This window comes from Anser cygnoides, chromosome 4, assembly GCF_040182565.1.
Source record: "Anser cygnoides isolate HZ-2024a breed goose chromosome 4, Taihu_goose_T2T_genome, whole genome shotgun sequence".
Lineage (NCBI taxonomy): Eukaryota > Metazoa > Chordata > Aves > Anseriformes > Anatidae > Anser > Anser cygnoides.
The window spans coordinates 36,607,854-36,632,783 of record NC_089876.1 but is presented as its reverse complement, the minus strand read 5'-3'; the positions used below and the strand labels follow the sequence as shown (position 1 = coordinate 36,632,783).

At 37.0% G+C, this 24,930-nt stretch overlaps 1 protein-coding gene across 3 annotated transcripts; it reads right to left on the bottom strand.

Moving 5' to 3' along the window:
• Nucleotides 1-1,152: 1,152 nt before the first annotated feature.
• ABHD18 (abhydrolase domain containing 18) lies at nucleotides 1,153-24,478 on the bottom strand. 3 transcript variants are annotated; one of them, XM_048078101.2, is made up of 13 exons: nucleotides 21,228-24,478; nucleotides 20,382-20,490; nucleotides 17,112-17,196; nucleotides 16,468-16,568; nucleotides 14,434-14,512; nucleotides 14,265-14,349; nucleotides 13,437-13,464; nucleotides 11,461-11,599; nucleotides 9,374-9,463; nucleotides 8,609-8,710; nucleotides 6,900-7,278; nucleotides 4,983-5,145; nucleotides 1,153-3,983 (listed from the first exon to the last, which is right to left on the bottom strand). In XM_048078101.2, exons 2-13 carry the CDS (start codon nucleotides 20,471-20,473, stop codon nucleotides 3,932-3,934), a joined length of 1,395 nt encoding a protein of 464 aa, XP_047934058.1. In that variant the 5' UTR covers nucleotides 20,474-20,490; nucleotides 21,228-24,478; the 3' UTR covers nucleotides 1,153-3,931. The 3 variants fall into 3 exon arrangements, with proteins under 3 accessions (XP_047934058.1, XP_047934059.1, XP_066852084.1); XM_048078102.2 differs by lacking the exons at nucleotides 14,265-14,349; nucleotides 14,434-14,512; nucleotides 16,468-16,568; ... (1 more) ...; nucleotides 20,382-20,490; nucleotides 21,228-24,478 and adding an exon at nucleotides 12,006-12,147 and having other exon boundaries at nucleotides 13,437-14,192; XM_066995983.1 differs by lacking the exons at nucleotides 13,437-13,464; nucleotides 14,265-14,349; nucleotides 14,434-14,512; ... (2 more) ...; nucleotides 20,382-20,490; nucleotides 21,228-24,478 and adding exons at nucleotides 12,006-12,147; nucleotides 12,618-12,664.
• Nucleotides 24,479-24,930: the final 452 nt, after the last annotated feature.

Here is a 24,930-nt window from a genome sequence, read left to right as displayed (position 1 = left end):
TTATATGACATGCCGGTAAGGAAAGCAGCAAGACCGTTACTTCATGCAATGGTGCCTTTTTGCAACTTCAAGGTGTAGTTGACTGAAGATTAACACGACACGAATGATCTATCCTCGCTAAAAGAGAAGTTGAGTGGTCACTATTCAGGGGGGTATCTTTGGACATGGGAAAAACATTACAAAAAGCTCCACCTGACAATCGTTAGACACAGTCCACTCAAGACCATGATCAGCAGAGAGGTGCCAGGAAAGAAATGTGAAAACACCAAAAAAAATTAACTGTGTCATTCACTGATAACACACCAGACCTAACTTTCACTCTGCCCAGAACCTTTCAGAGGCAAAGCCTACTACCCACTGCATTCTTCCTACTCATGTGTTGTCAGTCTTACTATGCAGAAGGGTTACCAGAGCCTTCGCTTTTCAGACAGAAATAACTGCAATGAAATTGATTGCATCTTGGTTGCTGGGTACAACCGGCAGGCTTCAGTTACATTGGCTGCTCCAGTTCCAGAGAGTGAGCCACAACAATTTTCTGAGGCTTTTTTTTTCTTTGTATATAAACACCACCAAGACTCAGAGATGCACATGCCAGTAACATTTACAGCTATCTGTTCAAAGCAGCCTTTCGATTCACGTGAGATATTCCCACCTGTATGACAGACTGCTGCAGACGATGAAATAAACTCCTTTTCTCCCTACAGCCACACTCCAAAAGCCTAACATGGCCTTCCTCCCACACAGATAGAAGAATAACCATCAACAATTCCTGCTGGACAATTCTACAATATGTTCTGAGTTTGCTGTAAGACAATACACCCTACTCTGGAATACAGCAGCAAGCAGGAAAACGTTAGACTGACTTTTTTACCCTCTGAAGTAGATTTTAAGTAAGCCTGGGAAATTCTAGCTCAGTGAAGCCACTGAGAAGTCTAAAATTAGAATCACAACAGTATCTTAATTAGCTGATACAAGCTTAATGTAGAACAACATGAAAGCAGTATCATTGTTTATTATGTGAAGCCTTTATCTTGTACTGTAGATTAACTACTCTTCTTGTGCTACAGCGCTAGTAGGAATATGAGGGATTAGAGGATGACAATGAGAAGCATTTTGAACTCATGTTGACAAGGAAAAAAACCACCACACAGCTGTTTTGTAGGATTTTTATTGAAAAATCATTACAACTGAAAAATGATCAAGGTCAGTTTTACAGTAAGTTTAAGACACACAGAATGGCTACCTGCTGTTTGGATTTAGTGCAGGAACCTTATTCCAATGTTTTTCTCATGCACTTACTGAATTAAAATCATTTAACATCAAAAATGGATTACTAATAATGCTCTCTTAGGACTTATTCATAAAATCTGGTTTAAAAAGCCCGTTTTCCAAAAGTTAAAACATTTACACTGCAAGACTTTTCCCTTTACAGATCAGCTAATAGCTTCCTGTGTCTGATAACTGGCAGATGTAAACCACATACGTAATTATTCCTTTTTTATTATTATTATTCTGAGAAATTTCTTAAATGCTTCTTACTGGACTCTTATATTTGGCAACGCTACTTTAGTTACTTAGCAAAGTATGATTTCTCACTTGTTAGAGACCAGCCCTTCACTATTTTCAGAAGACTTTCTCGGGAACAGGAGCTACATCAATATAAATCTGCTTCATTGAATGGCACGCCCTTAAGGAAAGTTAAGCCTCAGTAGTAGTATCATCAGAACACTAACCTCAGAATGTCAAGTTTTTGTAAGTTGTGTAATTCCTTGTATTGTGCTCTTTGAAAATATTTACATTGGCATGTATACTTCACAGCGTAGAGAAGTTGATTCTTTAGGCTTACTCCTGGCCTTATAAACTCTATCTTTCCTCTCTTCCATTTATTCAAGCCCTTTCCCTTGCCACCAGTTATCTCCCTTTCTTTCATAGCTGCAACAGAAACAGGACATAAAGCACACAGATACATTCAAATGCGACCAGAGACAAAAACAATTTGGTGAACAGCAAACAGTGTAAAACACCCTCAGCTGACAACTGAGCTAAGGGTGACAACTGAGCTAAGCTGACAACTGAGCTTGTATCAAGTTAAAACCCATAAAACTTTGAGTTTAGTATTCAAGCATTTAATTTTAGATTTTTGAGCTTGCAAATAATTGATTTCAAACCTTCCAACAGTCAGTATTTTCAAATATTTAAACACACTAGTCACTTCATACTTGCTCCCAATATATATAAAACCAACAATGCCTAAAGAAATGATGAAAAACCACTTGAAACAAGCAATGTAACTTCCAATATATTATATATTATAACTTGTTGCATTTTCAGGAAATTTGGATGCTAATTGACTTTGGTTATTACAAATTGCTGCATTTCAGTTTTATCTGAACTTACCAATTTTCAAGTGAACCATGATTCATTCCCAGTTACTTGTTCTGTCTGCCAGACTGAAATTCAAGACAATATATTTAAACAATCTCAGTTTTGATTGCTTCACACTGACTATTAAAAACCATTATGGTACCCATGAAGATCAACAAAGTGCTTGATTTGAAAGGTACAAAAGTCACGTATCTCCAGAACTATCTGGATTTTACCATTTATTTCTGTGTAACTCCTGTTGTTACTGTACTTAAATTAGTAACTGAAGTGTTTTGGCCTTCAGCTTCTCTGCAAAGTTGCTTCAAAAGAACGATACAGGACATAACCACAACATAAGATGCAGACAGCTACCAGATACAGCTGATGCATGATGACCTTTGTTTTTACTGTAGTTTCTTGGCATTTTTCATTCCAAAAGAGGAAACAACACGTTTTGGATTTTCTTAAACAAGTTTAAGCTTTTCTTAAACCTAACCTTTTTTACCTTTTTTTTTTTTTTTTTTACATCCCATTAAAAATACACTGCTGAAAAGTAAGGAGCCAATGTAACTGTTTTGATAACCCTTAGTCTTGCATACATTTAAAAAATTATACAATATTATACTGTATTTTGCATATCAGTACTGAGTGCATTTTAAAAAGGACCCCTGCTGAAATGTTTCAAACAGGTGTTTATAGCACCATATAATCTGCTGTTGATTTAACTGCTTAGAATCAGACTCCTTCTGCCACTGTTTCTAAAGAAAAATTATTTTCATTCCCTTTAGCAATTAAAAAAAAAAACTACTAGAAAAACTTTAATATCCAACTGAATGTATGTAAAAAATGAATTACTGGGTGCTCCATTTACAATTATTTCAGTTCTGTGAAACCAACCAATGAATAGCTACATGACTCTTCCAGAATGGCATGGTTTAATTCAGTGGCAGAAAAATCTAATGGATGCATTGAATGAAAATGTCTTTCCCTCACCCTGCATTCCATTTTTACAAGCTCTTTTTGCGAGATTTGATTCTGCCCTTTCCACTATAGCTCATTTCCAATTCATAAAAGAGAAAATAGTGACAAACACAAGAGGCAGCGTTGGCAAAGCCGTAGTAAAATGCAATAGGAATACCAAGGTGCCAAGGAAGCAAGAGGAGAACAAAATAGCTGGAACAAATTATAGATACACTAAATGCAAGACAACATCTTAGCCCTGCATCAAATTTTACATTTTATCAATACTTAAATTGATCTATTTTCAACAAATACAGAATTAAAGGAATACAAAATGCAATTAAATATGAAGTACACAAACCATTCATGCACTGACAAATGCTGCCATTGCTTTTTCACAGGTAAAGCTGAAACATGTCTGAATGGCACTTGGTTGACATGAAAGTAATACTGGTACTTTATGTGTTGTTGTTTTTTTATAATTGTTACGTACAACATTCAAAATAAGTGACCATCTACTCAACATTGTAAGAGGCTTGTTTTCCAAATATGAGTTCCAGTAAGGGGAAATACAAACGAGATCCGTTTGAATACATTCTGAAGATTGTTAAACAGCGTATTTCTGAAGAAAGCGGTCAAACGCATCATAAATTGCTTGCCTAGAACAAGAAGAAATAACAATTATAGATCACCTTTATAATTTGGGAAAGGGTAGATGTAAATGGCCTGTTTCTGTTTATTTCTAAAATAAATGTATCATTACAATTTGAAAACGGCATTAAGTTAAGAAGTGGTATTAGGTATTCTTTTCTCCTTCACTTATTTCTGCGATCTCTCACTTCAATCCAGTAATATATGTCTATTTCAGGAGGGAATGGGACTACTTTCCAGCTTTCATACGAGTGCAAGTGTTAATGAACTAGGAATTTTCTACTCAAACATGTCAGGAAGTATGTCAGACATGCATTATTTACTGCTTTTGAACAACTGTCATAACATAAACCGAGGCTGAAGTTTTAAATAGGAGTAAGCTAACGGTTAACATAGCTTGACCTGCTATGTCCATTTCTGTTGTTGCTCAGACTTCCTGAATGGGATTTACACTCTTGCTAATTCCTTATGTTTTAAAATCAATACCACAAGTATTTAACTCTTAAGAAGTAAGGAACTGCAGGTATATAACTGCATTAGATAACGGACTTCAGCAAGTTGTCACCTAGTATTATTAAAGCAAGAGTTCACGCAAGTAATACTCATGTGCAATTAAGCTTATGCTCTATTTCTTGTCTTCAATTGTTTGTTCTCAGAAAACCGCATTTGCAAAAAGACAACAGCTGTGCAATACAACTTAAGTGGTTACTCCTTAAAAAATACTTCCTGGTGTCCAGTGAACAAACTCACTCAAGGAAAGCAAGAGTGATAACGATCATTCTCTTGCCATAAGCTTACCGAAGGATCTGAGGTATGCTATACCTCATCTTTGCTCATAAAATAGAACGGTAACATTCTCTGAGATCCAGTAATTTGTTCTCCGAAGTGGTGTTTGCTATTTGTTGTTTTAAAGTAATTATAGACTTGCTTTTTAGAAGCAAAATGATATATCTCAAAATTATGATTTTAAGCTCTCAACTATTTTTAAAATCTCCTGTCTACCTTACCTAAAGAGTCCTTGTTTGAAGAGGTAGGCACTGACATGACCTCCTTCCAGATACCTGATTTCACAACCAGGCCAGATTTCCTGAAGACTGCGCACCCCAGTTCGGGGAATATATGCATCCTCCTTCGCTTGCACAACTATGATTAAACTTGGGTCAACTGGAACTATAGAAAAAAAAATCAAAATGAAATTCATCTAAGATAATAACATGATTGAAATACTTCAGCTGAAATTTCTGTTGGAAAGATGCTCTCAATTCGTTTAAAATTTATTTTAAACTTTAGTCAAATGATATTTTCTAATGTCTCCAGCAGTATTTATCCAATTTTTGATGCTACAGTACTTACTACTTACAGCCAGAGTTTCACCAATCTGATTACTAAAAGGAATAATACCAAAATGCTGACTAGAGAAATAACACCAAAATGAGGTAGAACACAGAACAGTTCTCTCTTCACAAAGAATATATGTGGTACAGTAGAAGTGACAAACTAAGCCGTTTGCAGATAGAAGGTCACAAATAATTTAGACCTTTTCCTTCTGTATATACTCATGTATAGAGGATATGAAATGCTAAGATAGATTCTAGCTTTCCATTCAATTTTCCATGAAATCTGAATGGTAGGTGGATTTCCCAGAGCTCCTCTCCAGATAACACCAAGCATATCGTGGCAAGGGATGCAGCGTATGCCAGAGCATCAAGAGCACAAAGGACTACATCACTTTGACAAGCGCGCTGAGATCAAAGATCTTAAGCTTCAAGAAAGGTCAATGCTTTAGCTGAGTGATACCTGGATAAGTGTCTAGATATAAACATGTCTGTAATTAGAATGAAGTTCACATTCTTCTTTCTGTCTACAGAAATAACATTTGAAGCTTTAGGGAAAGCACTTCACTAGTATGTGTCACAAAATATTCCTGGGTAGCAGTGATCTGGGACATTTTCCATGTCAAGAAATCTGCATTAGAGTAGAAAGCTTTGGACATTTGTTTTATTTTTTACATTTACCGGTGGAGTACTGAATGCCAGCATTCAAAAATGAGGTGGCACAGGGTCTCAGTATCAAGTTAGCTCTGTCAGAAACCTGTATGAAGTCAAAGTACGTTCTGGGACATGTTAAGAGTCCTCAATGGGTATGTGCATAGTTGAACCGTTTTATGAATGGACATTTTTCAAAAGCAATTCCAAACCCTCACCTCAGCAAAAGTACTTCAATCAGTTCTAGGAAGAAATCACTTGTTCTAACGGTCTGCTTGCAAGCAATGCAAAGGGATGCCAAGATGTTCTAGATGCCAAGAAACCCAGCTTGATCAGATTTAAGGCTTGCTGGGCTACAGCTCCCTCTATATGCTGTGCTTGTCTTGGGAAGCATTACGTTCGCCAGACTGTATCATCCCAGAAGGACATCAGTGTATCTTTACTGGTCACATTTGTCTTAAAGTATCGTTCAATCTTCATTCTAAGCTACCTAGACTACTTTCTATGCCAAGTCAGTAATAGATTTCCATCCAATTAGATTTACTTGAATCTGCTTGAAAAACCTTATTAGCAGGACAAAACAGATTAATTAGCGCTAGATATTCATTATATCAAAGACATTTTGTTCTTTTAAATAATATGAATGTGCAGTAACTCATATCTGAAAATAGCCATGGCAAGGCACAGAAAAAATGAGCAAAGGTACAGAAAAGCAAATTTTGAGTTAACTCTAACATCGGTTGACCTCTAAGAAATAAACAAAACCAATTAGGAAGTGGAGTTGTAAACAGATGTTGCTGAACAACACTCAGGACATTTTCATATTTCACCTAAGGTCCCAGCAGGTTTACACAATGGAATGATGAAGAGAATACCTTTCCTTCCATAGTATTCTATTTCAATTTTCCAAACTCCTCATTAAAATAAACAAATACATACCTGAAAAGTTAGCTACATGGGTACATTCATCCATTACTCCTTTCATGAACCTTAAGGATTCTCTCTGTAAAGTCTCACTTCTTCTTCTATTATTTATCCTCTGTCCATGTTGGCTGTTTAAGTTTTTATTGCTGTTGCTACTGGTTGAAAATGTTTGATTCATGCATTGCATTTTAGGAGCATCTTGTATTAAGAGTCTTTCTGATGAGGCACTTAGAGTACTTTTATTTGTGGTAAAGCTGTGGACAGCTTCTTTAGATACAGACTTGTTCGAGGAATCAAGGTTGAACATTCTGGAAGTCACATCTATGTCTTCCAGACTGTCCACACTGTCAGGGAAGTTTTTAACAAAGTCTTGTCCCATCTTGAAAGAATCTGTCTAAACAAAGACAACAAGTCTTTTATTAAGGGTCCTTTACATCAGCTGGTTAATCTTACACTCAGATCAACTCCATATCCAATAAAAAGGAGACAAAGACTGCTCGCAGTACTTGTTATTTTCAGTTTGCACATGTCACTCAGTAAATTAAATCCCAATCACCATAACCGTTTGATATTTTAATTCTATATTTCTGTCAGCTTAAGAAATGCAGTAAGTGCTTATCCATGGTAGTGTATGATGCAAATGTTTGTCTATTTTTAGCTCTGTATTAAACTCTGAATTCATGACTGCAATTTAGTCAGCTTAAATTTCTGGGCAAATAAATCAAAAACTATGCATTTCTCAGACTTGTTTCTCTCAAAACAGCAGTAGTACCTTTTTGAAAAAGTGTTCAAAAATTAACACTTACAACATTTCTTCACAGGTGGGAAGAAAAATAATTTGACCAGGTCTAATGTTTGGTTTAGGACTGAAAAAATATACTCCCTCCAAGTAATAGGATGACAAAAGCTGAACATCTTGAAATATTTCTTCTTTTCATCCTGCCTGCTCCATCAGTGCTCCAGAACATGTATAATGTAAAAATGGCAAGGGCCTAAATAGCTGTTGCCTCCCCAGCCCCACTTCTCCTGCGTTAATATACTTGAAAAAGAACTGACACCTAACAAAGAATCTTAGAAAAACGTTATTTATAAGAATTTGTTAGCGAAGTGTTGAAACAAAAATATTCTCGAAAAGTTCTCTCTCATTGTCCCAGTTCTCTTCTATATTAGAAATTCCTTTTGAGACTTTTTTTCAACCCTAGCCAAAAATGTCAAGAAAGCAAAACATCACAGCTGGAAACAGAAATAATGAGACCTAGCACTTTAAACAAAGTAGAAAAGTAACTTAATGTTGCTACATTTTAAAAATATATATTATACAATATTGAATATTTGAAAGCAATTGCTTGGAAGGACAAGTTTTAGATATTTACACTTCTGGCTACAAGCTTTCTGGACTACAAAGCCATTAACTGGCAAGAATTAACTATGGTTCCCATGTTTTGACTGGATCCATTTTATGTTGCAGAATACCTTAACTGTGATCACAAACAAAAATTTGCAGCAAGGGCTATACTTAACACATATTATTCAACCAAAACATTAATTTCTCTTTTTTTTTTCAGAAGGATTTCTTTCAAAGACTAAATCTATCAAAAGCATATGGAAACAACAGGCAGACGTGTTTTTACCTAACAATTGGCTACCTTTACTAGAAATAAAAGCTACATTGTTATATTTAAAAATGTAAACATTAGTAAATAGCAAAAATAAACTATACTTACTCCACAGTATTCAAGCATTTGAATGATTTCTTCTTCATAAACAGTTTGCGTAAAATACTGTTTCTCCAGCTCTCTCCAGTTCACTGCCTTGCTCAACACACCCTGAAGTTAGAAACACAAGTATCTGTTACACAAGTAAAAGCCAGAGACCTTTCTGAAATAACGGCATACAGAGAAGATTGATTTGTTCCTGTCTGTAATTTGGTTTTTCCAGTTGTGCCCAAGTTTCCAGATAACCCTTAGAATTACTGGAATTGATTATAAGCCACACGTTATGACATATGACATTGAAACCCATTTCCCTTTCATTTTTATTTTTTTTAATGCACATCTGGACTGGACTAAGCCAATGATGAGTGTCAAAGTGGGTCTATTCATTCACCTAACTCAGCAGTAGATAAAACAGGTACTGCTAATGGTAGTTGCAGCGCTATCACCCCACTATTTAAGCCAGGCTTTGACCAGAAAAAGTCCATTTTCATGGTTTCCTTCCTCATCTCCCCACCTTCAGACACCTTCAGAGCAGGACTCCAAACGCTGTCACAAACCGGCTGCTGCCTCCTATTTCATACACGACCCGCTGAAGCAGCTCAAAGCCACCTTCCCTATTACATGTTGTACATCCTGAGCAGGAAGGGCAGATTTTGCCACTAAATAAGGGCCAAAGGGTAATGAAATGCCTGCCTGATAAGGTGAACATATCCAACCCAAACCTTATGTTTCTGATTACATTCTAGTGTATTAGTAAAAATATAGGATAATTACCGTAGTAAAGACTGCAGAAGCTGTTGACCAGGAAAGACATGGAATCAATGGCAGTGGTTTAGGCCAGTTCGTCACGGCCAGTGAAGCCATCTATAATCAAATGCAGTTATTACATATTTTAATATTGAATTCACGATAAAGGAATTCTAAGAATTCTCGCCTTTATTTGTTTATACAGTATTAAATAAGCAGTGCCAAAGCTGTTAAGGACTGTGGTAATTGGATATACTTCCACCTCTTTAAAATTCAGAAGAAAGATAGTGTCTGCTCTTCAATGATTTCCCTAACAACAAATATTGTTCTGGATAGAATTAATTTCACAGCTGAACAGAATATTTGTTCTGACCCTTTAGTTATTTCAAACCGTGAAAAACTTCCATATAGCTCTTTCACCAGGCTCTTGCAAGCTTATTTCGAGGCAAAATGAACATAATCTATGAGAACTATTTATACTTCTACACTTTTGAATCTGTATACTGGAAACAAAATGTGGAAGAGAAGTAATTCAGGATATTAAGTGGACTGTTTTTCTGTCCTTTAACATCTAAATTACTGTTTTTACATCAGTTCTCAAGACATATTCTGGTAAATATTCTATTTATACCAGAAATATTCGAGCAAAGAAGCTCAACATACAGCAATGGCAAGCAAATACTTCCTTATACAGCACGCCAGATTGTATTTTATTGTTCTAAACCGAACAGTGTAAAATCCCTAGTACAAAATAGCCCATGTCTGTCCTAGACACTCTAATAGACTTACACAACTGAAATAAAATTCTGATTATTTTTTTATTAATAAAAAGTAACAAAAGCACCACATATCTATATTCTAATAGTCAGAAAGGCAGACTTCTTTGTTCTTAGTTCCAGCTCTCTCCATCCTTAGAACTGAATTAACGCTACCTCCTTTCTGTTCTAAATCACATTCTAAATATATGTAACAACAAAAACTATTTATTTCCATGGTTTTATATTTAAATCAGGACTAGCCAAAAATGTATCTTTCTGGACTAAAAGAAATATTCTAAAGGAATTTCCAAACTCACTTTCTCTGATCTTGCCTCTTTCTATACCCATGCTGTACATATTGGTATGGGATACGACACTCTGTTATTCCCACAGCATTCACGCAGCATTAAAAGTGGCCTGCAGTTAGTAGTGCACAGATCAGTTTAAGAGGTATGATTCAACTTATTTGTAAGACAGAGAAGACATGTTTAACATAAAAGTTGTCTCGTCAGGGCAATACCTATGTGAATGTAAGGTGCTTTACACACTTATGTTTATTTAGAGTCATAAAATTGTGCTTTGGAGGAAAAATATTTTTCTTTCAGAAGACACGGCCATTACCAGTGTTATCTACTTAGCTCCTAACAAGAAACAAACAAACACAAAAGGATCAGCAAAAAAGAGGTATGTTGTTTGAATAGGGTTTTTATACATTTATCACAGATCAACAATTATCTGTGGAGACACAAGCACTAATATTTTGACTGCATATTAGGATTTCAAGCATCTTTCTCACAACACACTGTTGTTTTAGTTTTAATATGCACAACCACACACAAAATGTTATCCACCACACTCCAGATATCTTCTGTAATCAATACCAATGATCAGGAAAAAGGATGAGTTGAGAACAACAGAACTGACACCAAAAGTCACCTCAATTATGATATGCCTACAGAGAGAATGCATTTCACTCAGTGCATCCAAACACAGAAGTTTAGGCAAGAAGAATGGAGGAAAGGAGGGAGAACTAGCAATTGATCAGTACAGAACTTCTTTCATAAAACATTTCTTCCCATTGGGGAAATAAACATAATTATGTGAGAAGCTTATATTGATATTAAGTCTATGAGGAGATGGCTGACAAAGGGCTCTATGAGTTGTCAGCATTTCTTAAGGATTATAGTAATTCAGTACTACAGAACATGAGAATTGCCAACAATTTTTCCTCATGACTCCAAATATTTAAAGTATTTCAGAGAGGAACACTATAAAACAAATTATTCATGTATGCTAAATGATCAGATGAGAAGTTAAATAAAAAAAAAATACTAAACAGGAAATATAAAAGCTTACATGTCCTCCCATGGATATTCCAGTCATCCCTAGCGGTCCATAGCCTTCTCTCTCTAGCCAGTGCAAAAGAGCTGCAGATTCTAGAACAAGAGCTCCTCCCATCACAAACAGGTCCGAGACATTTTTTAAACATGACCGTCTTTTCTCCCCAGAAAAGGAAAATACAGGATTTATTTTCTAAGATTAGATTTTGACAGTTCTCAGTCATCCTATACATACTTGTATACAAAGCCTGATCATACTCCCAGAGAATTTTGGAGCTTAACTCCTCTTGATTCAACAGGAGAAGTATGTCGAAATTCTCTGGCACTTTTTCCTAATGCAGATCTAAATGAGGACTAGGAAGACCCCTTCTAAGCTTCTAATGTAATATTACCGACCACCTAGTCTTCTAGAAACAGGTATTACCAACATTAGAATCTCACTAGGAGCGATCTGTGCTGTAAAGTTATAATGGCTGTTTTTAAAATAGAATCGGTGATACAATCCGAGACATACACTATCTTACTTGCAGAAAACAATCCTTTTTCTTTTCTCTTATTTACCTGTTTCATATCATTGAAAAATTGCACACAACATTTGAAGAGCAATCAGTATGCCAGCTTTGGAAGAACTCATCAGTGTCACTTAAGACTGAAACTGTAAAGTGGGAAGTGTCACGGTACTGAGATATTCATGTAGTGTACTCTAAAGCATTGAAACAGAGGAAACAAAAAAGGAGAAAGCTGTTCAGCTGAACCGTCAGAGGGACTCTCAAGAAGTGAAAAATAATTGTACTCTACAGAGCAATTAACACACCTTAATTTGGTAAGGGGGACTGTGTATTTTCAGTATCATACAGGTTATAAAAGGCTACTGGCCTCTTTGGCCAGCATACAGTCACATTTAAGATACTTGGAAGCAAAAGGACAATGCTTGCTGTGCTAGTCAAGGGAGAAACAAATTTAGCTGCTGCAGACCGGCATTATAAGCTAACATAATTCTTTCTACAGCTTTATTATGAGAGATTCCTCAGCCATGTATATATATAGCTATATAATACCTGCTATATTTATTAAGCACTGTTACTACTGTATTAACTAAAGAACTGCTCCTGGTATGTAACCTTGTATTGAAGATTGACAATTACTGCTTGGGATATTAGACTGAGCACTTGCCTTTCAGAGAATCCTTGTCTACATCATTCATATACTAAGCTGTCAAGCTAGACAACAGAAAAAGGAGTTAGAAATATCCTCACCAAATTATTTATTTTTCTGTATCAGTTACTCAGTAACAGGGAAAAAAAATCCAACCTATTCCAGTATACAGCCTCTCCTTTCACTTTCCTATAATCTTATAGTTCTAAACACAATAATCAGAACATATCCATAAATGGTCTTCCTATTAAAAAAGCATTTTTACAACAATCAGCTGGCAATTTTTTATAACTTTTTTTTTATGGTTGTATCAAAATAAATACAATTTTACATCCGCTTTGAAAATAAACTTAGAAACTATTTTTGGTTATAACATTTTCTCAATGCTGAATACTGCATAGTTTCCACAGACTAACAAATAAGCAACATCAAATTTACATCTGACTGCGGTCCTTTTGAAGTATCTTGGAAAAGGAAAAACTTAGCTACTATAATAGGAAAATATGCTATCTGGACAAAGATAATTCATAGTTGACTGAAACTATTGCAGCGTTTATACACACACAGTTGCCAATCAGGAAAATAAACTGGTTCTTGCTTGCACTCACTCATCTCATTCTTATACTGCAATTCCATCTTGCGCAAACTTTCCTGATAACTGTGATCTCTTAACAAAAACAGTAATGAAGTAGCCCAGCAAAGGGTTGATAATTTCACATTAACAGCATGTTTGGGATTTCACTTTCTTAATAAGCTATCAGAGTTCACACTACTTTGGGGGACAGGGTAGTAGTATTTTGAAAAGACTGTATCCATGAATGCGCCAGTAATACTTACAATTGATCCTTAGGTTTTCTACAGCCATGTAGAAGACTCAAGTTAAAGAAAATAAAAATTGTCTATATAAAAAATGGCAAGTAAAATAAAAATTAAAAAACAAAATTAATCACATACATAAGTAGCACATTGATTAATTTGAATTTGGAACTTACATTCCAAATGTTTAACTGGAAGTAAATCACGTTAAATGCTTGCTGATGTGATTTATAACATTAGATTTTACTTTTGTCAGGTATATAAGTATGAGAAAAGTATAACCTGAGATTCTATTTAATAAAATGAGATAACATTGTTACAGAAGTTACTGATGAGTTGATGACTCAGTTGTTTGGTTTTTGTTTTGTTTTGTTTTTTTAAATCAAGTCCTAAACAGCAAGAGTAAGTTTCTCAAAAGCACCTGAGGTACTAAAGAGTTACATTTGAAAAGGGAAGACAGGAGACAAAACATTCTTTTCCATCATTAATACATCCAGAAGTCACACAGTGTGATTCAGAATGAGCGCACAGTTTTCACTCGGCCTCAACTAGAGGGATCACATCAATACCTTGATGAAAATAGACTCATGTCAGAACTTTTACTCTGATGACTATGGTAAGAAGCTGTAGGAGATATTTAAAAAAAAAAATCAGAAGAGTGTTAGTTGATGTAGTAGCATCAGAATGTGTTCCACATTGTGTCTCATTCAATGGTCTTTGCTTCTATCCACTGAAACTCTACTTGAAATTGATCTACAAATTAGATACTGTACCAGTATGATAAGTTTTCTACTCCCTGGAGAAACTATTGAGAACAGCACAAGTATCTTGCTTTCCACAAAAGGATATAATAAGGATTTTCAAGTAACAGAGAAGCCATACAGGCTTCTTTTATCATTGGACGTGCCATCAGTGTGCGTCTCCTCCAGAAGTACTGAAGGTAAGATGTAGGATAACACATTAATATAAAATCTGAATACTTGTCAATAATAATCAATTTTATATTTTATATACTTACATGATCTCCAGTGCCTGCTAAATGAATGCATACAGGTCTGTGCCTGCTATTCCATCTTCTGGGTATTATGAACTGAAACCTATGAGAAACAAATACTTGTTACAGAAAAGGAAGTATTTATATTTACAAGTTGCTTCACAGAAATTAATCTACAAGAAAAAAAAAATACACAAAACCCAACAAACCAACAGAATTAAGTATTTCTGTAATACACTCAGGCAAACTGTCATTGATATAGCAGTATCATTTTTCATAAACACATCCAACAAAGAAAGGAATTCAAAAGTAAGACAGAATAAATGCCAAACAAGAAAAGGAGCCAAGCTGACAGATCATGTTCCTAAAAGAGACCACTACCTCATCATCACAATTCAAATTTTGCAGAGTGGAGAAATGGAATTTCAGATGAAGAGCTGCCTGAACAAGTATGACTAGCTCTCCTAGGCAGCATTGCTACTTTTCTCCTAAGGGCACAACAGATGAAATTGAAGAATAAGATGAGCAATACATTTAAATTAAAAAAAAAAAGGCAACCAAACATGAAACTACTTTATACACCCAACATTTAATGTCTACTCAAAAGTTATTTACAGTCTAACTACTGGGGTGAAAAAAATCACTTCAGAGCCACCAATATTGTCCCCACAAGATGGAGCACTGTTACCTATAGCAGAATGACATTCAGGAAGGCAAAAAAACAAAAACAAAAACAAAACAAAACAAAAACGGATTCACACAATGCACAATGATCTTAAGGGAAATTTATAGAGCATTTCAAAGCTGTAACTGTAGTGCCCAACATAACAGGTAGCATAATGTAATGTCAAACTGTAAGAAAGCACCCACAAGGAAGCAATTAGTACACTGTATTTTCAACTATGGTACTATTCAGCCCAGTAATACTAAGAGAGAGTTTCTTTCTCTAACCAAAGGGAAGTGGAAGAGAACTGATATTCTTGGTATTGAACTTTTTGTGAACTACATTCTTTAGTGTAGTTCATGTTTAAGTTTATATAAAAACACCTGTCAATATTGATAAAATCAATGATACCGGTATTAACTTCCGCTGCCAAACTTGTGTGTTCAAAAATAGCAAACTAAGACTGGAAAAACAAAAAATCCATCATGAAAATTTAGATCAAAACTAAAAGCAAACAAAATTATGTCCCTGTGGCTTACCAGAAAAAAAAAAAAGGTACCAGCTTCTCTTGTTGCAATAAAATGAACTATTATTTCAGTACACAGGTAGTGTTTTTGTACTGAATGTAAATGGAAGGTTTGAATGATTCCTCTAAATACAATATAAAATGTTGTTTTATATGTAGGAGAAGCTGCTTGTATAGAAGAAACATCTATCGTAACCTTTATTTCCAGCATCTCATTCATTTGGAAGACAAATATATTCCATAGTTTTGTGCATGATTTCTATGCTCAAAAATCAACCAACCAAAAATATATATATATATTCAGAATCAGCCAAAGCATTACCTGAAATGACTGTGACTAACAGCCAGGTAATCCTAACTTTTAACTTTTATTACCGTAGCTTAAGCTTTTTCATAAAGTGTTATGCCATCCTCTTTCAGATAGTATTACATTTGAGGTTTTCCACATTATCACTACTAATTATAGAAGCTCTCTTCCAGTCATAGTTAAATATGCACATCATTACCCTAACAGTTCAATCTCTTGAAAGGCTCACTTTTTTTCCTGGCTTCAGAGTATAATCAATCAACCTTTATCAACCTTGTTGCACAACGCACGTATATCATCGCCACTTTGGAATAAAGTCCCCTAGCAAACTACATTATCTACACCCAAATTAAACTATCACAGGAGTAAGATTTATTTTCCACGCTGAGGTCAAAATCTATTTCAACATGTTAGCTAACAAAAACAACCCACAGAGTTTGATTTATTTTGCAGATAATTGGTATAACAATAAATTGACTTCACAATAAAACTACATATATATCATTTTTATTTCTCTCCAATGCTAGCTGCAGAAAGGAAATATCACTTGGCTTCTCCTACCTTGCTACAAGAGATTCGACTGGCAGGATACCTGGGACATAATGAGCCAAAGGGGAAATGAAGTGTCCCTCAAGGATTTTACAGTCTGATTGCTCCTCAACCTACAGAGAGAATGGGAGAGCAGTATATTTCATGTCAGTGTATAACTTGCTCTGAAAGCCAACATCAGTATTCTCTCTTCAATGAGAATTATTTCTTACAGGATAAAATGTAGTTTAAAAAAACAAAACAAAACAAAGTACAGTCAAATGTGTTTCATCTTTTTTTTCCCCTAATGACCTATTAAAGGAACCAAGTAATAAGCCTAAACTGTCCCATTTTAATAACATGTACTTCAATAACATACACTAAGTTTTGAGCATTTTGTGAGCTTGAGCAACTGAAGTTACTGGTTCACTAACTGAATATTGTCAGGGGTGCATTCATCATCCTGTGTCTATGCAGTCCCTAACTCAAGTTCCGCAGGTGCCAATCCCAGCAGTAAAGCATCCGGTGATAAAATGAAACATCAGAAAAATGCAGATTTATATGACATCAAAATCCACTGCTTTTAAAAGCAATCTGGTAAAGACTAAGTTTATTTCACCTTTTTATACCATCAGGCAAATAAAAGTAGTTAAACTGCACCCCTTACTTTTACGTACCTTGTCAATAAAAACTGGGTAATCTTTTGAAACCAGTGTCTGGCATTTTTCCCTGTTTCCAATAATCTTTCTGAATTCAAATATTCTGTTGAACAGAAACAAGGAAAAAAGATTCATCTTTTAATCTAAATATATATACATACATAAAAAAAACATCAGGAGCTGAAGTAAGCCACAAAGAAAATAAAAGTTATGAAGCCAACTTTGCACTTACAGATTAGTCAGGTACCATGGCTGCAAGAACATTTATAAGGTAAGAAAATATAAGGCTCGAGTATATTGCTAGAGCTTACACAGCTTCCAAATAGTATTTTACATCCAACATTTTAAAACTAATGTCATTTTTCAGGGGCTAAATTAGGACATAAGAACCTCCTACACAGACAAACCAGAGAGATATGGACTGAACGGATAAAAGATAGGCTAGACTGCCAACGTCAAAGTAGCTGCCAATGGTGCAAAGTCCAACCGCCACAAGTCACCAGCCATGTTTGGGGAAGTTCCTGAGTGACTCAAACTGAAGGGTGAGGTTGATAGCTGGAAAGTAGGGATATCGTTCAAAGCCACCTGGATAAGCTGGAAGAACAAGTCAACAAACATCGTGAAGCTCACCGATATAATTGCAAAATCTTACACCTAGCCCCACACAATACAAGCTGGGAACTGCCTGGCTAGGGAGCAGCTCTGCAGGAAAGGGCATGGGGCTTCTGGCAGACAGCAAACTGAGTGGGAGTTTGCAGCACACCCTCTGCATTCAGCAAGGCAGCAGACAGCAGGTGAAGGGAAGAAACTGTCCTCCCGTACTCAGCCCTCATGAAATCACATCTGGAATACAGAGTCCAGTTTGGGGACCTCTGTCCTTAAAGAGATGCTGGCATAATGCAGAGACCAGCAGGCAGACACTGTATAAATGGAACACACGACTTACAACAGGACTGAGGGAACCAGGTATGCATTGCCTTGGGAACAGAAAGCTAAAGGGCAAATCCAGCCACTTCCTTCTGCTACTTCAGCGGGCTGCAGTGTTGCAGAAGATGAATCAAGACTCGGAGGTATACAGAGAGAGGACAAGAGGCAATGGTTGTGAGTTGCAACATAAGAAATTCCTAGTGAAACATGATTTTTTTTCACAGCAGTAGTGGTTAAGCACTGGAAAACAGTGCCCCAGGAAACTGAAATGTCCATTCCTCAAGGGACTTTCAAAGTTAACAGGATGAGGTGCAGAGTGACTTGAAACAACTATAAAGTTAGTTTTGTTTTGAATAGGTTTTGGGACTAGATGTCCTCAAGCAGCACCACACAACCTTAAATGCTCTATGCTAAGAGTAACTTGTTTGTTCTTACAGTTCTAAATACACACAAAGACATTACCCGACCAACTTAAACAGCAGATTTGGATGGACAGTACAGAAGAGGGGTATAACAGGAGTGACCTGTTCAACCTTCCAAATACCAAAAAAAAAAGCCACTATACAAAGCAAAGAAAAGGCAGTTTACCATCACCACCACAAAAATAGCCCTACTGTATAGCCTTTGTTTTTCTTATGCAGAACAGTACACTGAGTATTTCTGAGAGAGCAAGGGTAAAGGTATAAGACATGAGTACGGAGGGTGAGCTGAATGCAAAGATGTTTTGCTTGACACCAGCTCTTCAAAAAAAAATTTACATGTACTTATTTCCTCTGTAGTTATGAGGACACTGAAGGTTAAATCTTGCATGTGTTAAGGCATTCCAACTCCTGTTGATGGGTTAAGGACAAAGGATTAGGATATCAAGTCACCACATCAGGGGTGTGCTCAGCAAACCTTCAGATTACATCTAGGCAAGGTAGTCAGTGGCGTCAGTCAAACTCAGTTAATGCTTGAAGTATAAGAAACAATTTATTCTATCAATTAAAACAAATGCTAACGCTGTTTCCAGTATGATCTGCATACTAGGGAATGGTACTTCCTCCTCCCACTAGCTGATGTGAGCAGTCAGAAGGAGCTATGTTCTTCCTTCTTCATCCCGGTGAAGCCAAGCTGCTTGGGGGACAGCTCATCTCTCCATCCAGGGGCAACACAGAAAAATTCTTCCTCTTTTCAGACCAGCAGGCCAGCAAGCCTGTCCCATGTATCCCCCACAGCTTTTGATTTCATCTACCCCTATCATGAAAAAGGAAGAGCTGCAACTGATACGATTATGACTAGCAGCAATGCTTCTTTAATGCTCTTTGACAGTAGCGTGATTACCCTTAGAGATCACCACAGGATTCGTCAGACATTCCCCTGTATAATAAGTGGGGATGATGGCAGAATGAAACTTAATCAAATCCCTCAAAGTTTTCAAGCACATACAACAATCAATAGTAAAATACTGCAGCTATAAAGTAAAAGACACATTTTTGCTTACTCCAGAAGAAAACTAATGTTTTAAAAATCCAACATTTTCTTTTTGCAGGAAACTGCTACTTGAGAACAATTGAGGAAAGAGATTTTGAAACAAGAAAAACAGCCCACATAACTCTACTACTATCCACAGTGAACAAAATCATATTTTTTTTTGTTTGAAGTTTTCTTTATTGATTTTCAAATACAGAAGAATTACCTTATTAAATGGAAATTTATCATTTCCTATCTAAATACTACGTGATGTGGAATACGTTCAGTCACTGAACTTTTGAACTTTTAAGACATGCATGTTTAACTTCCAGATGTTAACCTTAACAGTAATTTGAAAAATCTGCAAATGTTTAAAAATTAAGTGGTAATCCTACTTCTTTCTTTTTTCAAAGACATCTTAGAAGAATGAGTTTACCACTCAATGAGAGAGAGAAATTTCTAAGTATATCTTATACTTCTAAAACTGATCATCATTAAGGAATAACAGAAAACTAACTAAAGATCCTCTTTATGTTACACAGAACAATTCCTCTGTAACAATCTAGCAAATATTTTCTTAGACAATACTTTTCAGACACACTACTTCTTTTATATGCTGTTGTTTACTATGTTGTTTTATATACATAAATCAAAAATGTAATTGGACATATACACATTCTCTCAAAAATACCTTTTTTAAGTAGAAAACCACAAACCCCTTTAAGACTTCTAGATCAAGTTCCTCAATCAGTATGGAAATACACGATTTCCTGAAGAAAAACACAAACTCGAACTCAAAAATGAACAGGACAGTACCTACAACTGGTAGTATTTCAGGGCTGTTTTCTTTTCCCTTTTAATATAAGGTACTACTCATGCCACTATTTTTTTTTTTTTTAAACAAATCACCTTTTCAGATCCTCTGGTTTTCCCCATCCTCTGATGAAGAGTTTAGTGAGGAGAAGTTTTCTGTATAAGACATCTAATTTACTTACACCCATGAGCAGCAAACTCACATCTAGAAAAAAGAACAGGTAAAAACAAGGCAGTTAAAGGAGTTAACATGAGTGGCAAGTTCATTGCTTGTGACTCTAAGCCCGTTCTTATTCTGGTATCTGTAACAATGAAAAGCTATACCATTTTATTCCAAGTTAACCTAGACATTCAGGTCAATTCTATTCATATTTAAACAAAGTATAGTGCAAAGGCAGTTAATACAAATACTACCTTTTTTAAATTAAAAAGAAAAAAGAAAAGAAGTGGAATGAAGGAGTAGCAATTTGATATGTCTAATATAGCCAGAAAGTTAACACATAATTTAGGTCAAGATTACTAAAGAGGCACATGAGGTCACAGAACTACATCTTCAACCAGTCCTGAGTGTCTTTTACTCTGACCAGTAGGAGCAGCACTGTCTCTGTACTCGCCATACAGCTATGTAGACGGCAAACATATAGCTATACAGACAAAAAAACTTTTTCACCAGTACATGGAAAACTTATTTTTATAAACTTGCCTTCATTGGTATCTTAAGCATACATTCTAATTCTTACTCCATCCCTTCCTTTCCAGTTTCCCCCAACTCACTTCTCACGGTTTTGAAAACAAAGTTCCCACTCCCTTTTGAGAAAACAAATCACACCATCAAAATCCTTACACCAGCATCATCACTCTCAGCAAATACACTAGCCCAAATATAGCTAAAGCCAACAAGATTTTAGGCAAACACAGTCTTATTTTCAAAGCAATACTTACTGAAATGAACAGGGAGCCACTACTGTGCTTTTCCAATGAGGAAGGAAAAAAAAATCAAATCTGATTTCTTAATCAACAGGATACAGGTTATTCAATGAAAATAAGGTCCACGATCTGTCCTATGCGTAAGGGAACAGAAGATATAATAAGCAAAGACTTGGTTAGGAAGTTACCTTCAATTATTTTCTATTTTTTCTAGATGCCTCTATACTAAAAGGCCTAAATAACTTCATAACACTCCAAAACAGTGTAACTCGTGCTTTTTCATGTTAATTCCAAGTTAATTTCTTCTATCATATTTTAATATGGTCATTGTTAAAAGGAACTGATCAGAATATAGCAAGTTAAAACTGCCATTGGAATAATACACTCCTTTGCACTTCTAAAGAAAAAAAAAACAAACAACACTTAAGTATATCATTAAGAAGCATTAAAACTCAAGACACCAAAAAAGGTTTAATGTTTAACATAAGTTACAATCAAAATAGAAACCATAGACAATTTAAGGTACTTGAGTGCTAGAAGAAGCATCCTAGAAAACCACATTCAGTCATTACAGGACAGAAATAGATACCCGAAACCATCAGAAAGGCAAAGAGGGGACCTTCTATTTTAACATTGTAAAAAGTGGTAGCTCTTACTCCACCAGTCAGTCTCAAATAGCTGACCGTGGAATCTTCTTATGCTGATCCATATCTGCTTGGTCTAGTAGAATAAATTACTATGGTATTGAAATATGCATGCAATGAAATATCCAAACAATATGGTGTTATGCAACATAAGCTATGCACCAACATAAACACAACCAAACAAGCGTTGGTAGCTATAATATATATCAATCCAGAGTGACACAAGCCTTTGGTATCAGAATGGATAGGAGGGGAAAGACAGGGAAGAAACTTTTGCCATGGACAGACTACCAAAACCAAGCTTTTTATAACAAGATATAAGTATATATATGTATTTTCTCCTTAACTCAAAGAAACCACGGAAAAATTGCTTCTTACAATTCAAGCTACCTTTCAGCTGTAACCAAGTAATAAAGACCTTGTCTGATCTTCTTATGAACACTCCTTTTCACTTAGTAAATATTTTCTGCTATCAGAAAACTAAACGAAGCCACCAGTACCCCCAAACATGGTGTACTCTATCTGAAAAACTTCCTACCCAATGTCTTCAGTTCAAACTTTCCTGGGAAAGGCTACAGTAACTGCCCACTCTCCCCAAAATGCCGAAGACCACTGTGTTACTTCTGCCTGAATCTACTGAAGCACAGCAAAACTAATATCACAAGTACTGTGGAAAACAGGAAGCAATACAGTGTACTTTCAACATGGCCAGCAATAAACTGCATTTGGTACTTCACCGTGAAGATGTGCACCCTGTAACCAACTTGAGGCAGGAATGGTTACACCCATTCCCGTGAAGGCCACCTCAATAGAGACCCAAGCACAAGGCAAAGGTAAACAGAAGAAAACAGCATTTTTATTAGTCAGTCTGCGTGCCATTAGCAACTATTTACTCCTAAACTTCCCGCAGTTACTGCTGGATGTAGGGACAGCACTCAAGTCTTCAAACTACCGCCATATCAAAACAGAAAAACTGCAGTTCCACTTCGCAGCCCAAGGCTCAGAACAAACAGCAGGTACAATGGCAGTCATTACCCCCACCTGAGCAGCAAGTAAGCCAACAACCTCACCTCACAGTATGGGCGAGGGAACAAGCAAAAGCTGTCCCCAAGAGGGGATGGCAGAAACTGTAACAACGCTCACTGTGCCTGCTCTCCCATCCTTCCTGCCAGACTGTTCTCTCACTACCTTAATACAGTCCTTTCCCTTGCTGACTCTGGAGACATCCATTGACCTCCCAGTGCCGTTGGGGTGTCAGGCAGAAGGCGTTTGCCAGGCTCACCAAGGCCCCTCTGCTGCTCGGAGCAGGGGGACAGCTTGGTACCTTCCTGGTGCTAGAAGAGAGCAGCGGGCTGAGAGAGGAACAGCAACATAGAGAGGGCTTTTTACAGCCAGGGAAAGAAATAATGAATGCTTTGCAGCCTAACAAAGCAGCCTTACAGATCTTATTTATTTATTTACTTATTTTTATTTTTATTTAAATTCTCTCCAAAATAAAAGGCAAATAAGAGAGGAAAGAAGATGAGCGTTTTGCCATGAGTCCGGAGGCTGGCATGATGAGCTCTATCTGCTACTCCAAAGGAATGCCAAGACAAGTTCCTAAACAAATACATTATATATAACAGCAACATTGACTGAAATGAAAGGGTTGTCTCATTCTTTATTCTACTTCATTGATTAAATGAAGACACTTAAGTAATTCAGGATATTTCAATAAGAATGCCTCGAGATTAAACCACTCCTGGAAAGTGTACAGGAAACACTAAAAGAATGATGCCAAGGGTGTAAAGTATGTTGTAGGGAACTTCTCAGAAACATTACCAAAACAAAAAAGGACAACCATCCCCCTATTTGTTTGACTTAGTAACAAAAGCGTAGGGCACGCTTCAGTCACTACATGGAAAGAGAATTACAGATACTGTCAGAAATGTCAAATGCAGTTGCTGGAAGCTGCAGATTTATTACTACAGAGCTTGAACTTGAGGAAAGAATCATCAGAGCTGTTTCCAAATGCAAGGGGGTTTCCACCACTTGGTACTACACATTAGGATCCTTCTGTAAGCCAGGCCAGCTGGAAATAATGACCTAAGGAAGATGCTGCATAGTTGTGTAGGCCAAGAAACAACACCTGTGTTGAGTATCCAGTGTGTACATTGTTTATACAGCAAGCTTTACGTCATGTTGTGAATAGAAATTGTACCAGGTACACAGGCACATTAGTAAATGATCTGCCAAAAGTCCCTTTCACTTTAAGGCAATATCTTCCAGAGAAGGCAGCAAGAAAACCTAGAGATAATCCACAGCCTAGGTCCATGCTCTTGGATGAATGTTTTTCCTTGCCCTCACAACCCTCATACCGCATGCTTGCTATAGGTCGTTGGTGTGCAGTTATTTCGTAGAAACAGGCACAAAAGTTCATCCAAAACCCAGTACATAAAAGGTCAGCCGCTCCTTTTTACACAGCGCATGCAGCCTCAGTCACACAAAGCTCACTGAGGCAGAGCTTCCTCAGGAGCCCAGCCTGCTGCTTCCACCACCGGTGAACACCAAACAGCTGCCATCGGGAAGTTACTTGATGGAAGCAAGGCGTGCCTATTTTAAAAGCCTTACTGACAGTCTTTGCCACACGCTACTTTATATATACCTTCCAACTGAGGTCATGCTTTATTTTTTCTCCAATTTAAAAAAAAAAAAAGCCTTTTTTAAAAAAAAAATCCCGCATTCATTACAGCGACGAGCCGCCAACAGGCCAGGTAAGAACCTCCCCCGGCGGAGGAGCCCAAGGATAAACAGCGGGGACCCCTCCCCTGGCCGCTCAGCCCCCGGCAGCCGCCAGCCGGCCGCTCGGGCCCCCCTGAGGGAGCGCAGCGGCGCGAGCCGCCCCTCAGCCGTTAACGCCCCAAGGCGCGCGCGCCCCCCCCCGCCCCCCCTCAGCCCCCAACCGCCACCGGCGCCCAACGGCCGCTCCCCGCGAAGGTGACTCACCCGCCGGGGCACCGCGGTGGGAGGGAGGGGAGGGGGGGAGGGGGCGGGGCCAGCCGCGCGCGCGGGCTGGCGGGCGGGAGCGCGCAGGC

What these genes read in the sequence shown, in the direction of transcription:
- ABHD18 (XM_048078101.2), bottom strand. Translation starts at nt 20,473, where the DNA reads ATGGGTGTAAGTAAATTAGATGTCTTATACAGAAAACTTCTCCTCACT. An exon ending in ACCCAGTTTTTATTGACAAG is followed by an intron (nt 16,569 to 17,111) that starts GTACGTAAAAGT and finishes TTCTCTCTGTAG; the next exon opens with GTTGAGGAGCAATCAGACTG. An exon ending in AGAAAACCTAAGGATCAATT is followed by an intron (nt 11,600 to 13,436) that starts GTAAGTATTACT and finishes TGGGGAGAAAAG; the next exon opens with ACGGTCATGTTTAAAAAATG.